The 14056-nt window shown below is 47.4% G+C and overlaps 2 protein-coding genes and 1 long non-coding RNA gene across 4 annotated transcripts in view; 2 read left to right on the forward strand and 1 right to left on the reverse strand.

The window, feature by feature from the left end:
• Window positions 1-3138: 3138 nt before the first annotated feature.
• On the forward strand, window positions 3139-11284 carry med16 (mediator complex subunit 16). Of its 2 annotated transcripts, XM_074634382.1 has the most exons (16): window positions 3139-3277; window positions 4132-4239; window positions 4600-4769; window positions 4880-5161; window positions 5243-5392; window positions 5686-5791; window positions 5876-6031; window positions 6148-6371; window positions 6461-6667; window positions 8582-8786; window positions 9277-9410; window positions 9604-9796; window positions 9872-10088; window positions 10216-10299; window positions 10499-10662; window positions 10702-11284. In XM_074634382.1, exons 1-15 carry the CDS (start codon window positions 3139-3141, stop codon window positions 10623-10625), a joined length of 2502 nt encoding a protein of 833 aa, XP_074490483.1. In that variant the 3' UTR covers window positions 10626-10662; window positions 10702-11284. The 2 variants fall into 2 exon arrangements, with proteins under 2 accessions (XP_074490483.1, XP_074490482.1); XM_074634381.1 differs by having other exon boundaries at window positions 10499-11284.
• On the reverse strand, window positions 8792-9387 carry LOC141767293 (uncharacterized). The gene is made up of 3 exons (XR_012593821.1): window positions 9224-9387; window positions 9006-9149; window positions 8792-8902 (listed from the first exon to the last, which is right to left on the reverse strand). It is a non-coding gene; the product is annotated as an uncharacterized LOC141767293 (long non-coding RNA).
• Window positions 11285-14043: 2759 nt separating the features above from the next.
• Window positions 14044-14056, forward strand: part of plppr3b (phospholipid phosphatase related 3b) — a 15742-nt gene continuing 15729 nt past the window's right edge. Inside the window, exon 1 of the mRNA XM_074634389.1 lies at window positions 14044-14056. This exon is cut by the window's right edge and continues 287 nt beyond it. The gene's annotated coding sequence lies outside the window, so the exon portion shown is untranslated.

A 14056-nucleotide genomic window follows, 5' to 3' on the forward strand; every position in this document is an offset into this window, starting at 1 on the left:
GTTATAATTATGAGTTATTCTGTTATAATTATGAGTTATTGTGTTATAATAATGAGTTATTCTGTTATAATAATGAGTTATTGTGTTATAATAATGAGTTATTGTGTTATAATAATGAGTTATTCTGTTATAATTATGAGTTATTCTGTTATAATTATGAGTTATTCTGTTATAATAATGAGTTATTCTGTTATAATTATGAGTTATTCTGTTATAATTATGAGTTATTATGTTATAATAATGAGTTATTCTGTTATAATTATGAGTTATTCTGTTATAATTATGAGTTATTATGTTATAATAATGAGTTATTCTGTTATAATTATGAGTTATTCTGTTATAATTATGAGTTATTATGTTATAATTATGAGTTATTCTGTTATAATAATGAGTTATTCTGTTATAATTATGAGTTATTCTGTTATAATAATGAGTTATTCTGTTATAATAATGAGTTATTGTTTTATAATAATGAGTTATTGTGTTATAATAATGAGTTATTGTGTTATAATAATGAGTTATTCTGTTATAATAATGAGTTATTGTGTTATAATAATGAGTTATTGTGTTATAATAATGAGTTATTGTGTTATAATAATGAGTTATTGTGTTATAATAATGAGTTATTCTGTTATAATTATGAGTTATTCTGTTATAATTATGAGTTATTCTGTTATAATAATGAGTTATTATGTTATAATTATGAGTTATTGTGTTATAATAATGAGTTATTCTGTTATAATAATGAGTTATTGTGTTATAATAATGAGTTATTCTGTTATAATTATGAGTTATTCTGTTATAATTATGAGTTATTCTGTTATAATAATGAGTTATTATGTTATAATTATGAGTTATTATGTTATAATAATGAGTTATTGTGTTATAATTATGAGTTATTATGTTATAATTATGAGTTATTCTGTTATAATAATGAGTTATTCTGTTATAATAATGAGTTATTGTGTTATAATTATGAGTTATTCTGTTATAATAATGAGTTATTGTGTTATAATAATGAGTTATTATGTTATAACCAGATAAATAGTTGTTAGATCAAGAAATGTTCTTGTTATAACGTAATAAGTTTGTGTGTCATAATAATGTGAAAAACATCTTATAATATATACATAATAATAATAATAATAATAATAATAATAATAATACAATCTTCATGTTAAAATGTGGTAGTGTTCTGCAGCAACACGCTGCTGTAATAAACGGACCAACATATGTTAATATATATATCTATATGTATATATAGATATATATATATAGATATAGATATACATATAGATATATAGATATAGATATAGATATGTATATCTATATCTATATCTATATATGTATAGATATAGATATACAAATAGATATAGATATATATAGATATAGATATAGATATACAAATAGATATAGATATATATAGATATAGATATATCTATATCTATATCTATATATAGATATAGATATATCTATATCTATATCTATACATATATAGATATAGATATAGATATACATATCTATATCTATATATATACAGATATAGATATACATATAGATCTATATGTAGATCTATATATAGATCTACATATAGATATAGATATACATATAGATATATCTATATCTAGATATACATATAGATATACATACATATAGATACATGTATATCTATATCTATATCTATATATGTGCGCGTGCGCGTGTGTTGGAAGAGCCTGGAAGGACTCGCTCGGGGTGAAATGTTCCATAGTGTTCCTGTAGAGGAAGCTGCCCCGCCGGCGCCATGTTGAACAAACAGCCCACAGTGTAACAGAGAGACAGAGAAACACGGTGCACATCACTGAAACACTGTACATGAAACAATAAAACAGTAAGATAAATACAAGTTTTAATCCCGTGTTACAGTTAATTTAAATGTTTTACAGACAGGCGCATGTACAGACAGCCCTGCGACCGGCGGGGTCCTGACACTGTGATAGCTCCGTTAGCTCCGTTAGCTCCGTTACACCAGAGAGCTGCTACAGTTAAGACCTTCTACCCATTATACATACATTATATATACTATATACACACATTATATACATTATACACACATCATATACATGATATACACTCTATCTCTATCTGACAGAGAGCTGCTGCAGTCAGATGATCTGTGTCTGTAGAGCCGCTCAGCTCTGACCGGCTCTACAGACACTAACCCTAACCCATCTGACCGGCTCTTTGCTTCTTTAAAGGTTCCAAACGGATTTATTACATTCATTTACGTCATCTGATCTGAAGTCAGAGCGAGGTAAGCTAACAGCTAACAGCTAGTAGCTAACTGCTAACATTTAACAGCTAACAGCTAACAGCTAACTGCTAACAGCTAACAGCTAGCAGCTAACAGCTAACTGCTAGCAGCTAACAGCTAGTAGCTAACTGCTAGCAGCTAACAGCTAGCAGCTAACTGCTAACAGCTAGTAGCTAACAGCTAACTGCTAACAGCTAGCAGATAGTAGCTAACTGCTAACTGCTAGCAGCTAACTGCTAGCAGCTAACTGCTAGCAGCTAACTGCTAGCAGCTAACTGCTAACAGCTAACGTTAGCAGCTGTAACCAGCTGTGAGTCACCTGTAACCAGCTGTGTTCACCTGTAACCAGCTGTGTTCACCTGTAGCCAGCTGTGTTCACCTGTAACCAGCTGTGAGTCACGTGAACCAGCTGTGAGTCACCTGTAACCAGCTGTGTTCACCTGTAACCAGCTGTGTTCACCTGAACCAGCTGTGAGTCACCTGTAACCAGCTGTGTTCACCTGTAACCAGCTGTGGTCACCTGAACCAGCTGTGAGTCACCTGTAACCAGCTGTGGTCACCTGAACCTGCTGTGTTCACCTGTAACCAGCTGTGTTCACCTGTAACCAGCTGTGGTCACCTGAACCAGCTGTGAGTCACCTGTAACCAGCTGTGGTCACCTGAACCAGTTGTGTTCACCTGTAACCAGCTGTGTTCACCTGTAACCAGCTGTGAGTCACCTGTAACCAGCTGTGTTCACCTGTAACCAGCTGTGGTCACCTGAACCAGCTGTGAGTCACCTGTGTGTCTGTGTCTTCAGGTGAGGTGTCCTGCTGGCCTCCAGCTTCTTCTTCTGTGGTTAAATCATGGAGTTGGCGTACGTGTGTGAGTGGGAGAAACGTCCAAAGAGCACTCACTGTCCCTCCGTCCCCCTGGTCTGCTCCTGGTCCTGCAGGAACCTGGTGGCCTTCACCACCGACCTGAAGAGTGAGGACGAAGACAAAGGTACCGACACACCTGCAGCACAGACACGCCACAGATACACCTGCAGCACAGACACACCCATCCAAACACCTGCAGCACAGACACGCCCATCAAAACACCTGTAGCACAGACACGCCCATCAAAACACCTGTAGCACAGACACACCACAGATACACCTGCAGCACAGACACACCCACAGATACACCTGCAGCACAGACACACCACAGATACACCTGCAGCACAGACACGCCCATCAAAACACCTGTAGCACAGACACACCTGCAGCACAGACACACCCACAGATACACCTGCAGCACAGACACACCACAGATACACCTGCAGTACATACACACCACAGATACACCTGAGGCACAGACACGCCCACCGACACACCTGCAGCACAGACACACCCAACAACACACCTGCAGCACAGACACACCCAACAACACACCTGCAGCACAGACACACCCACAGATACACCTGCAGCACAGACACGCCCATCAAAACACCTGTAGCACAGACACACCTGCAGCACAGACACACCCACAGATACACCTGCAGCACAGACACACCACAGATACACCTGCAGCACTGACACACCCACAGATACACCTGCAGCACAGACACGCCCATCAAAACACCTGTAGCACAGACACACCTGCAGCACAGACACACCCACAGATACACCTGCAGCACAGACACACCACAGATACACCTGAGGCACAGACACGCCCACCGACACACCTGCAGCACAGACACACCCAACAACACACCTGCAGCACAGACACACCCACCGACACACCTTCAGCACAGAACCATGAGCGGTTCTGAGTTCTGCGTCGTGTTTTATGAACCACTTCCTGTTTGTGTCCCAGATGGGAGTCACATGATCCACATCATCGACACTGAGCACCCCTGGGACGTCTACTCCATCAGCTCCGGACACACTGAGGTCATTTCCTGTCTGGAGTGGGACCAATCAGGTGAGAGCTCCACTCAGTCACACCTGGAACACCTTTATTGATCTGTTATTGAGCCGTTAATGAGTTTATTGATCTGTTATTGAGGTTATTGATGTTATTGATCTGTTATTGAGTTTCTTGATCTGTTATTGATCAGTTATTGAGTTTATTGATCTGTTATTGATCTGTTATTGATCAGTTATTGATCAGTTATTGAGTTTATTGATCTGTTATTGATCTGTTATTGATCAGTTATTGATCAGTTATTGATCTGTTATTGATCTGTTAGTGAGGTTATTGATGTTATTGATCTGTTAGTGAGGTTATTGATCTGTTATTGAGTTTATTGATCTGTTATTGATCAATTATTGATCCGTGGAGGTTCGAGGCTGCTGTCTGCTGACGGGGACGGACAGATTAAATGTTGGTCGATGTCGGACCACCTGGTGAACAGCTGGGAGAGCGTCCTGTCCAGCTCTCTGGACGGAGATCCCATCGTGGCGCTGAGCTGGCTGCACAACGGCGTGAAGCTGGCGCTACACGTGGAGATGGTAACACGCCGCCTGACACACAAACACTGAAACCTTTATTATAGATCTACGTTTCTACGGTTCTACGGTAAACTGATAACTGCCGTGTTCCTTGTCTCTTGCCGGTTCAGTCGGGTTCTACAAACTTCGGTGAGAAGTTTTCTCGGGTGAAGTTCTCTCCGTCTCTGACGCTGTTCGGCGGGAAGCCGATGGAGGGCTGGATGGCGGTGACGGTGAGCGGTTTGGTCACCGTGTCGCTGTTGAAGCCGGGCGGCGCGCTGCTGACTGCCAGCGAGAGTCTCTGCCGGCTGAGAGGACGGGTGGCGTTGGCCGACATCGCCTTCACCGGAGGAGGGAACATTGTGGTGGCGGCGACCGACGGCAGCAGCTCGTCCCCCGTCCAGTTCTACAAGGTCAGAACCGGAACCTGATTATCGTGGTGAGCTCTAACCTTTACCGGTTCCGGTAACGATAAACAGGTTCTCTGTGTTCAGGTGGTGGTGAGCGTGGTGAGCGAGAAGTGTCGCATCGACACCGAACTGTTACCGTCGCTGTTCCTCCGCTGCACCACCGACCCGCTGAGGAGGGAAAAATACCCCGCCGTCACCCACCTCAAGTTCCTCACCAGGGAGAACTCTGAACAGGTAACCAGGAGAACCAGGGAGAACTCTGAGTAGGGAACCAGAGATAACTCAAACTAGGGAACCAGGAGAACCATAGAGAACTCGAGGTAGGGAACCAGGAGAACCACAGAGAACTCAAAATAGGTAACCAGGAGAACCAGGGAGAACTCTGAGTAGGGAACCAGTAGAACCACAGAATTCTCTGAACAGGTAACCAGGAGAACCAGTACAAACAAATATCAGGAGTTCTGTTCTGACAGGTCACACAGAACCATCAGAACCAGAGAACCAGACAGAACATGTGTGTGTTGCAGGTTCTGCTGTGTGCGTCCAATCAGAGCGGCAGCATCGTGGAGTGTTGGTCTCTGAGGAAGGAGGGACTTCCTGTCAACAATATTTTCCAGCACCGATCACCAGTTGGTAAGGAACGCTGGTTAAACCAGTTCTAACTGAGGTTCTGACTCGGTGTTGGATGTTTGACCTCTGACCTCCTCCTGTGTCCAGTCGGGGAGAAGCAGCCGACCATCCTGAAGTGGAGGATCCTGACGACCACCAACGATCTGGAGCGAGTGTCGGCCGTCGCTCTGCCCAAACTGCCCATCTCCATCTCCAACACCGACCTGAAGGTGGCGTCAGACACCAAGTTCTGCCCCGGGCTCGGTGAGGAGATCTCTGTCAGTGTGTTAGTACCTGGACCAGGACCTGGTACCAGGACCTGGTCCTGAACCTGGACTCACCTCACCTGCAGACTGTCTGAGGGTCTCCTGTGTTTTCAGGTCTGGCTCTGGCCTTCCATGACGGCAGTATTCAGATCCTCCACCGTCTGTCCCTCCACACAATGGGGGTGTTCTACGGCTCCTCGTCCTCGTCCTCCGGTCAGAGACCCGGAGACGAGTCCGCCATCAAACGCCAAAGAACCGGAGGCCCCGCCCTCCACTTCAAGGCCCTGCAGTTCTCCTGGACTTCACTGGCACTGGCCGGAGTCGACAACCACGGCAAGGTGAGTCCACCTGAATACCTGCCGGTCAGGAAGCCGCCGCTGTGAAGACACGTCTACCTGTCAGCTGGTTAACGGCGTTTCCTCCTCAGCTCCACATGCTGCGGGTGTCGCCGTCGATGGGTCAGGTGCTGGAGATGAACACGACGCTGCGCCACCTGCTGTTCTTGCTGGAGTACTGCATGGTGACGGGCTACGACTGGTGGGACGTGCTGCTGCATGTGCAGCCCACCATGGTCCACAACCTGGTGGAGAAGCTGCACGAGGAGTACATGAGGCAGAACCAGGCGCTGCAGCAGGTCAGCAAGGCATGATGGGAGAACGGCGTTAGTGTTCTCTTATTTAAATACTTCAGAACCGGAAATATGTCTCTTAAAACTGGTTTGACTTCAAGATCACATCGTTTCTTTTTTCTTTTTTTATTTAAAGACAAAAAAATCATTTCAACTGACACTTCAACTGCTTTCACCCGTTACAGGTCAGCTAAACTCTGATTTACTCTGTCACTGACAGTCCAACTACTTTCAGATCTTTCACTTCAACTATCTCTCCCCCACTTCAACTATCTCCCCCCCACATCGACTATCTCCCCCACATCAACTATCTCCCCCACTTCAACTATCTCTCCCACTTCAACTATCTCCCCCCCACATCGACTATCTCCCCCACATCAACTATCTCCCCCACTTCAACTATCTCTCCCACTTCAACTATCTCCCCCCCACATCGACTATCTCCCCCACATCAACTATCTCCCCCACTTCAACTATCTCTCCCACTTCAACTATCTCCCCCCCACATCGACTATCTCCCCCACATCAACTATCTCCCCCCCACATCGACTATCTCCCCCACATCAACTATCTCCCCCCCACATCGACTATCTCCCCCACATCAACTATCTCCCCCACTTCAACTATCTCTCCCACTTCAACTATCTCCCCCCCACATCGACTATCTCCCCCACATCAACTATCTCCCCCACATCAACTATCTCCCCCACTTCAACTATCTCTCCCACTTCAACTATCTCCCCCCCACATCGACTATCTCCCCCACATCAACTATCTCCCCCCCACATCGACTATCTCCCCCACATCAACTATCTCCCCCACATCAACTATCTCCCCCACATCAACTATCTCCCCCACTTCAACTATCTCTCCCACTTCAACTATCTCCTCCCCACATCGACTATCTCCCCCACATCAACTATCTCCCCCCCACATCGACTATCTCCCCCACTTCAACTATCTCCCCCCACATCGACTATCTCCCCCACATCAACTATCTCCCCCACTTCAACTATCTCTCCCACTTCAACTATCTCACCCCCACATCGACTATCTCCCCCACTTCAACTATCTCCCCCCCACATCGACTATCTCCCCCATTTCAACTATCTCTCCCACTTCAACTATCTCCCCCCCACATCGACTATCTCCCCCACTTCAACTATCTCCCCCACTTCAACTATCTCCCCCCCACATCGACTATCTCCCCCACTTCAACTATCTCCCCCCCACATCGACTATCTCCCCCACTTCAACTATCTCCCCCACTTCAACTATCTCCCCCCCACATCGACTATCTCCCCCATTTCAACTATCTCCCCCACATCGACTATCTCCCCCACTTCAACTATCTCCCCCCCACATCGACTATCTCCCCCATTTCAACTATCTCTCCCACTTCAACTATCTCCCCCCCACATCGACTATCTCCCCCACTTCAACTATCTCCCCCACTTCAACTATCTCCCCCCCACATCGACTATCTCCCCCCCACATCGACTATCTCCCCCATTTCAACTATCTCTCCCACTTCAACTATCTCCCCCCCACATCGACTATCTCCCCCACTTCAACTATCTCCCCCACTTCAACTATCTCCCCCCCACATCGACTATCTCCCCCCCACATCGACTATCTCCCCCCCACTTCAACTATCTCCCCCCCACATCGACTATCTCCCCCCCACATCGACTATCTCCCACACTTCAACTATCTCCCCTACTTCAACTGCTTTCACGCGTTACAGGTTAGCTGAACTCTGATTTATTCTGTCACTGACAGTCTGACAACTTTCAGATCTTTCACTTCAGCTGCTTTCTCCTCGTACCAGCCGACTCTTCAACTACTTTCAGTGTGAACATGCAAACTGACGGTTCGACTGCTAACAGGGATTAAAGAGCGGTACGATGTCTGTCTCAGGTTCTGGCGACGCGTATCGTGGCCGTGAAGGCGTCTCTCTGTAAACTCTCCACGGCGACGGCGGCTCGAGCCTGCGACTTCCACGCCAAACTGCTGCTGATCGCCATCAGCTCCACCTTAAAGTCTCTGCTGAGGCCCCACGTCCTCAACACCCACAGTCCAGGAGACAGACTCACCGAGATCTGTGCCAAGAACATCGACACAGGTGAGACACCTGAGGGACAGGTGAGATATCGACACAGGCGAGACACCTGAAGGACAGGTGAGAGGGACAGGTGAAACACATGAGGGACAGGTGAGATATCGACACAGGTGAGACACCTGAAGGACAGGTGAGAGGGACAGGTGAAACACATGAGGGACAGGTGAGATATCGACACAGGCGAGACACCTGAAGGACAGGTGAGAGGGACAGGTGAAACACATGAGGGACAGGTGAGATATCGACACAGGTGAGACACCTGAGGGACAGGTGAGATATCGACACAGGTGAGACACCTGAGGGACAGGTGAGAGGGACAGGTGAGACACCTGAAGGACAGGTGAGATATCGACACAGGTGAGACACCTGAAGGACAGGTGAGATATCGACACAGGTGAGACACCTGAAGGACAGGTGAAATATCGACACAGGTGAGAGACCTGAGGGACAGGTGAGATGATGATCAATGATTGATCACTGTGTGTCTCCTCAGATATTGATAAGGTGATGATCAATCTGAAGACGGAGGAGTTTGTGTTGGACGGCCCCCCCCTTCAGTCCCTGCAGCAGCTCATCCAGTGGGTGGGAGACTTTGTCCTCTACCTGCTGGCCAACCTGCCCAACCAGGTGAGCTAACGAGAACACCACACAGGTTAGTCCACAACAACAACAACAACTACCCAAACTGAGCTGATGGTGGTCTCTGGTTCTGTCCTGTGGTGCTCCGGTCCTGTCCTTTGGTGCTCCGGTCCTGTCCTTTGGTGCTCCGGTCCTGTCCCGCGGTGCTCCGCCCCTGTCCTGTGGTTCTGCGGTCCTGCAGGGCTCCATGGTCCGGCCGGGGTTCGGCTTCATGAGGGACGGTGCGTCTCTGGGGATGCTGAGGGAGATGCTGGTGATGATCCGGATCTGGGGTCTGCTGAAGGCCGGCTGCCTGCCGACCTTCACGGCCACGTCGGACAACCAGGACAGCATGCAGCTGCTGTTCAGGCTGCTCACCAAGCTGTGGCTCTGCTGTAAGACCCCCCCACATCACCTCACTGATCCCAGACCTGTGTCCTCACCGACTAACCCCACTCTCTGTGCCTCAGCCCGGGAAGACGGACCCCCCCAGGACCCCGATGAGACCCTGATAGACGAGTGCTGCCTGCTGCCCAGCCAGCTGCTGGTTCCCGGTATGGACTGGCTCCCGGTCAACGACGGCGTCATCGTCAAGCTGCAGGGGAAACACCCGCTGAGGCTGCAGTTTGGAAAGGCTTCGTCTCTGCCCGGAGTGGGTTCCACCGCCCCGCTGGAGGTCTTCACCAGGTAACACACACACCTGGAGCTGCACCTGGACCTGGACTCACTGACGGGCTGCCGGTTCAACACATTGACATTATCACATGTTCAAGTATAAAGAACCCGTTAACCTCTGATCCATCTGTGCCTGCAGGAGTCCCGGTTCTCAGAAGATGGACAACCTGCGTTGTGTCCATATGGGCGTCTGTCCCACAGAGGAGAGCAAGGCCTGCACCAGGTGAGTCCACAGGAAGTGATGTCACAGCACGCTCACCTGTTTCTTCCGCTTCAGCTTTATGTCACTAAAAGTTCCCTTCACGTTTGGTGTGAATGTACCGTTAGATGTGTTCTAGGAAACATGAGGAACCTTTGAAGGAACCTTTGAAGGAACCTCTAAAGGAACGTTGTAACATGTAAATGTTGTGTGGTGTGTTCAGGTGCGGCTGTGTGACGATGCTTCGCTCTCCAAACAAGACGAACGCCATGAAGCAGTGGGAGCAGCGCTGGATCAAGAACTGTCTGTGTGGAGGTCTGTGGAGGAGGATCCCCCCCACCCTCACCTGAACGCATCACCTGAACGCATCACCTGAACAACCCTCACCTGAACACATCACCTGAACACATCACCTGAATGCATCACCTGAACACATCACCTGAACGCATCACCTGAACAACCCTCACCTGAACACATCACCTGAACACATCACCTGCACACATCACCTGAACGCATCACCTGCACACATCACCTGAATGCATCACCTGAACAACCCTCACCTGAATGCATCACCTGAACAACCCTCACCTGAACGCATCACCTGAATAACCCTCACCTGAACACCTCACCTGCACACATCACCTGAACACCTCACCTGAACGCATCACCTGAACAACCCTCACCTGGACACCTCACCTGAACGCATCACCTGAATAACCCTCACCTGAACACATCACCTGAACACATCACCTGAATGCATCACCTGAACGCATCACCTGAACGCATCACCTGAACGCATCACCTGCACACATCGCCTGAATGCATCACCTGCACACATCACCTGAAAACATCACCTGGATGCATCACATGGATGCATCACCTGAATAACCGTCACCTGAACACATCACCTGAACACACCACCTGATGTTTCAGTGGCTCGTTCAGTGTTTCTACCTGTAAATAAAGTTTGTTTTGTATTTTACTTTGTAATAAAACTGTCAAAATAAAAGCTCCGTTGTTTTTGTTGTTTGCATAAGGTTTTATTGAGCTTTTACACTGAAAGGTTCAAAACTAACAAGGTTTTAGAGTTGATGTGCTACGTATAACAGACCGTCGCTACGTATAACAGACAGACGCTACGTATAACAGACCGTCGCTACGTATAACAGACCGTCGCTATGTATAACAGACCGACGCTACGTATAGCAGACCGACGCTACGTATAACAGACCGTGGCTACGTATAACAGACCGTTGCTATGTATAGCAGACTGACGCTACGTATAGCAGACCGACGCTACGTATAGCAGACCTAAGCTACATATAGCAAACCGTCGCTACGTATAGCAGACCGTCGCTACGTATAACAGACCGCCGCTACGCATAACAGACCTAAGCTACGTATAGCAGACCTAAGCTACGTATAGCAGACCTAAGCTACGTATAGCAAACTGTCGCTACGTATATCAGACCATAGCTACGTATAGCAGACTGTTGCTATGTATAACAGACCTTTGCTATATATAACAGACCGTTGCGTCGTATAGCAGACCATAGCTACGTATAGCAGACCTAAGCTACGTATAACAGACCGTTGCTACGTATAACAGACTGTTGCTACGTATAGCAGACCTAAGCTACGTATAGCAGACCGTTGCTATGTATAACAGACCGTTGCTACGTATAACAGACCATCGCTACGTATAGCAGACCGTTGCTATGTATAGCAGACCGTTGCTACGTATAGCAGACCGACGCTACGTATAGCAGGCCGAAGCTACGTATAGCAGACCGTTGCTACGTATAGCAGACCGTTGCTACGTAAAACAGACTGTTGCTACGTATAACAGACCGTTGCTATGTATAACAGACTGTTGCTACGTATAGCAGACCTAAGCTACGTATAGCAGACCGTTGCTATGTATAACAGACCGTTGCTATGTATAACAGACCGTTTGCTACGTATAACAGACTGTTGCTACGTATAGCAGACCTAAGCTATGTATAGCAGACCTAAGCTACGTAAAACAGACCGTTGCTATGTATAACAGACCTAAGCTACGTATAACAGACCGTTGCTATGTATAACAGACCGACGCTACGTATAACACACCGTTGCTACATATAACAGACCCTCGCTACGTATAGCAGACCGTTGCTATGTATAGCAGACCGTTGCTATGTATAGCAGACCGACGCTACGTATAGCAGACCATTGCTACGTAAAACAGACTGTTAATACGTATAACAGACCGTTGCTATGTATAACAGACCGTTGCTACGTAAAACAGACCGTTGCTACGTATAGCAGACCGACGCTACGTATAGCAGACCATTGCTACGTAAAACAGACTGTTAATACGTATAACAGACCGTTGCTATGTATAACAGACCGTTGCTACGTATAACAGACCGTTGCTATGTATAACAGACCGACGCTACGTATAACAGACCGTTGCTACGTATAACAGACCGACGCTACGTATAACAGACCGTTGCTATGTATAACAGACCGTCGCTACGTATAGCAGATTGTTGCTATGTATAGCAGACCGACGCTACGTATAGCAGACCGTTGCTACGTATAACAGACCGTTGCTACGTATAGCAGACTTTTGCTACGTATAACAGACCGTCGCTACGAATAACAGACCGTTGCTATGTATAACAGTCCATCACTATGTATAATCACCTGCCATACACTGATCACCTGCCATACTCCGATCACCTGCCATACTCCGATCACCTGCCATACTCCGATCACCTGCCATACACCGATCACCTGCCATACTCCGATCACCTGCCATACTCCGATCACCTGCCATACACCGATCACCTGCCATACTCCGATCACCTGCCATACTCCGATCACCTGCCATACTCCGATCACCTGCCATACTCCGATCACCTGCCATACTCCGATCACCTGCCATACACCGATCACCTGCCATACACTGATCACCTGCCATACACCGATCACCTGCCATACTCCGATCACCTGCCATACACCGATCACCTGCCATACTCCGATCACCTGCCATACACTGATCACCTGCCATACACTGATCACCTGCCATACACCGATCACCTGCCATACTCCGATCACCTGCCATACACCGATCACCTGCCATACGCCGATCACCTGCCATACACCGATCACCTGCCATACTCCGATCACCTGCCATACACCGATCACCTGCCATACACCGATCACCTGCCATACACCGATCACCTGCCATACACCGATCACCTGCCATACTCCGATCACCTGCCATACTCCGATCACCTGCCATACACCGATCACCTGCCATACACTGATCACCTGCCATACACCGATCACCTGCCATACACCGATCACCTGCCATACTCCGATCACCTGCCATACACCGATCACCTGCCATACTCCGATCACCTGCCATACACTGATCACCTGCCATACTCCGATCACCTGCCATACACCGATCACCTGCCATACACCGATCACCTGCCATACTCCGATCACCTGCCATACACCGATCACCTGCCATACTCCGATCACCTGCCATACACTGATCACCTGCCATACACCGATCACCTGCCATACTCCGATCACCTGCCATACACCGATCACCTGCCATACTCCGATCACCTGCCATACACCGATCACCTGCCATACTCCGATCACCTGCCATACACCGATCACCTGCCATACACCGATCACCTGCCATACACCGATCACCTGCCATACACTGATCACCTGCCATACCCTCATAATACACCTCATACACACTGAGGGTCTTTAA

Source organism: Sebastes fasciatus, chromosome 5 (genome assembly GCF_043250625.1).
Source record: "Sebastes fasciatus isolate fSebFas1 chromosome 5, fSebFas1.pri, whole genome shotgun sequence".
NCBI lineage: Eukaryota > Metazoa > Chordata > Actinopteri > Perciformes > Sebastidae > Sebastes > Sebastes fasciatus.

Bases quoted from the DNA above. Each gene is read 5' to 3' on its own strand.
- med16 (XM_074634381.1), top strand. From the start codon at position 3,139: ATGGAGTTGGCGTACGTGTGTGAGTGGGAGAAACGTCCAAAGAGCACT. The intron at 6,372-6,460 runs GTGAGTCCACCT...TTTCCTCCTCAG, and splicing joins GAGTCGACAACCACGGCAAG to CTCCACATGCTGCGGGTGTC. The intron at 6,668-8,581 runs GTCAGCAAGGCA...TGTCTGTCTCAG, and splicing joins AGAACCAGGCGCTGCAGCAG to GTTCTGGCGACGCGTATCGT.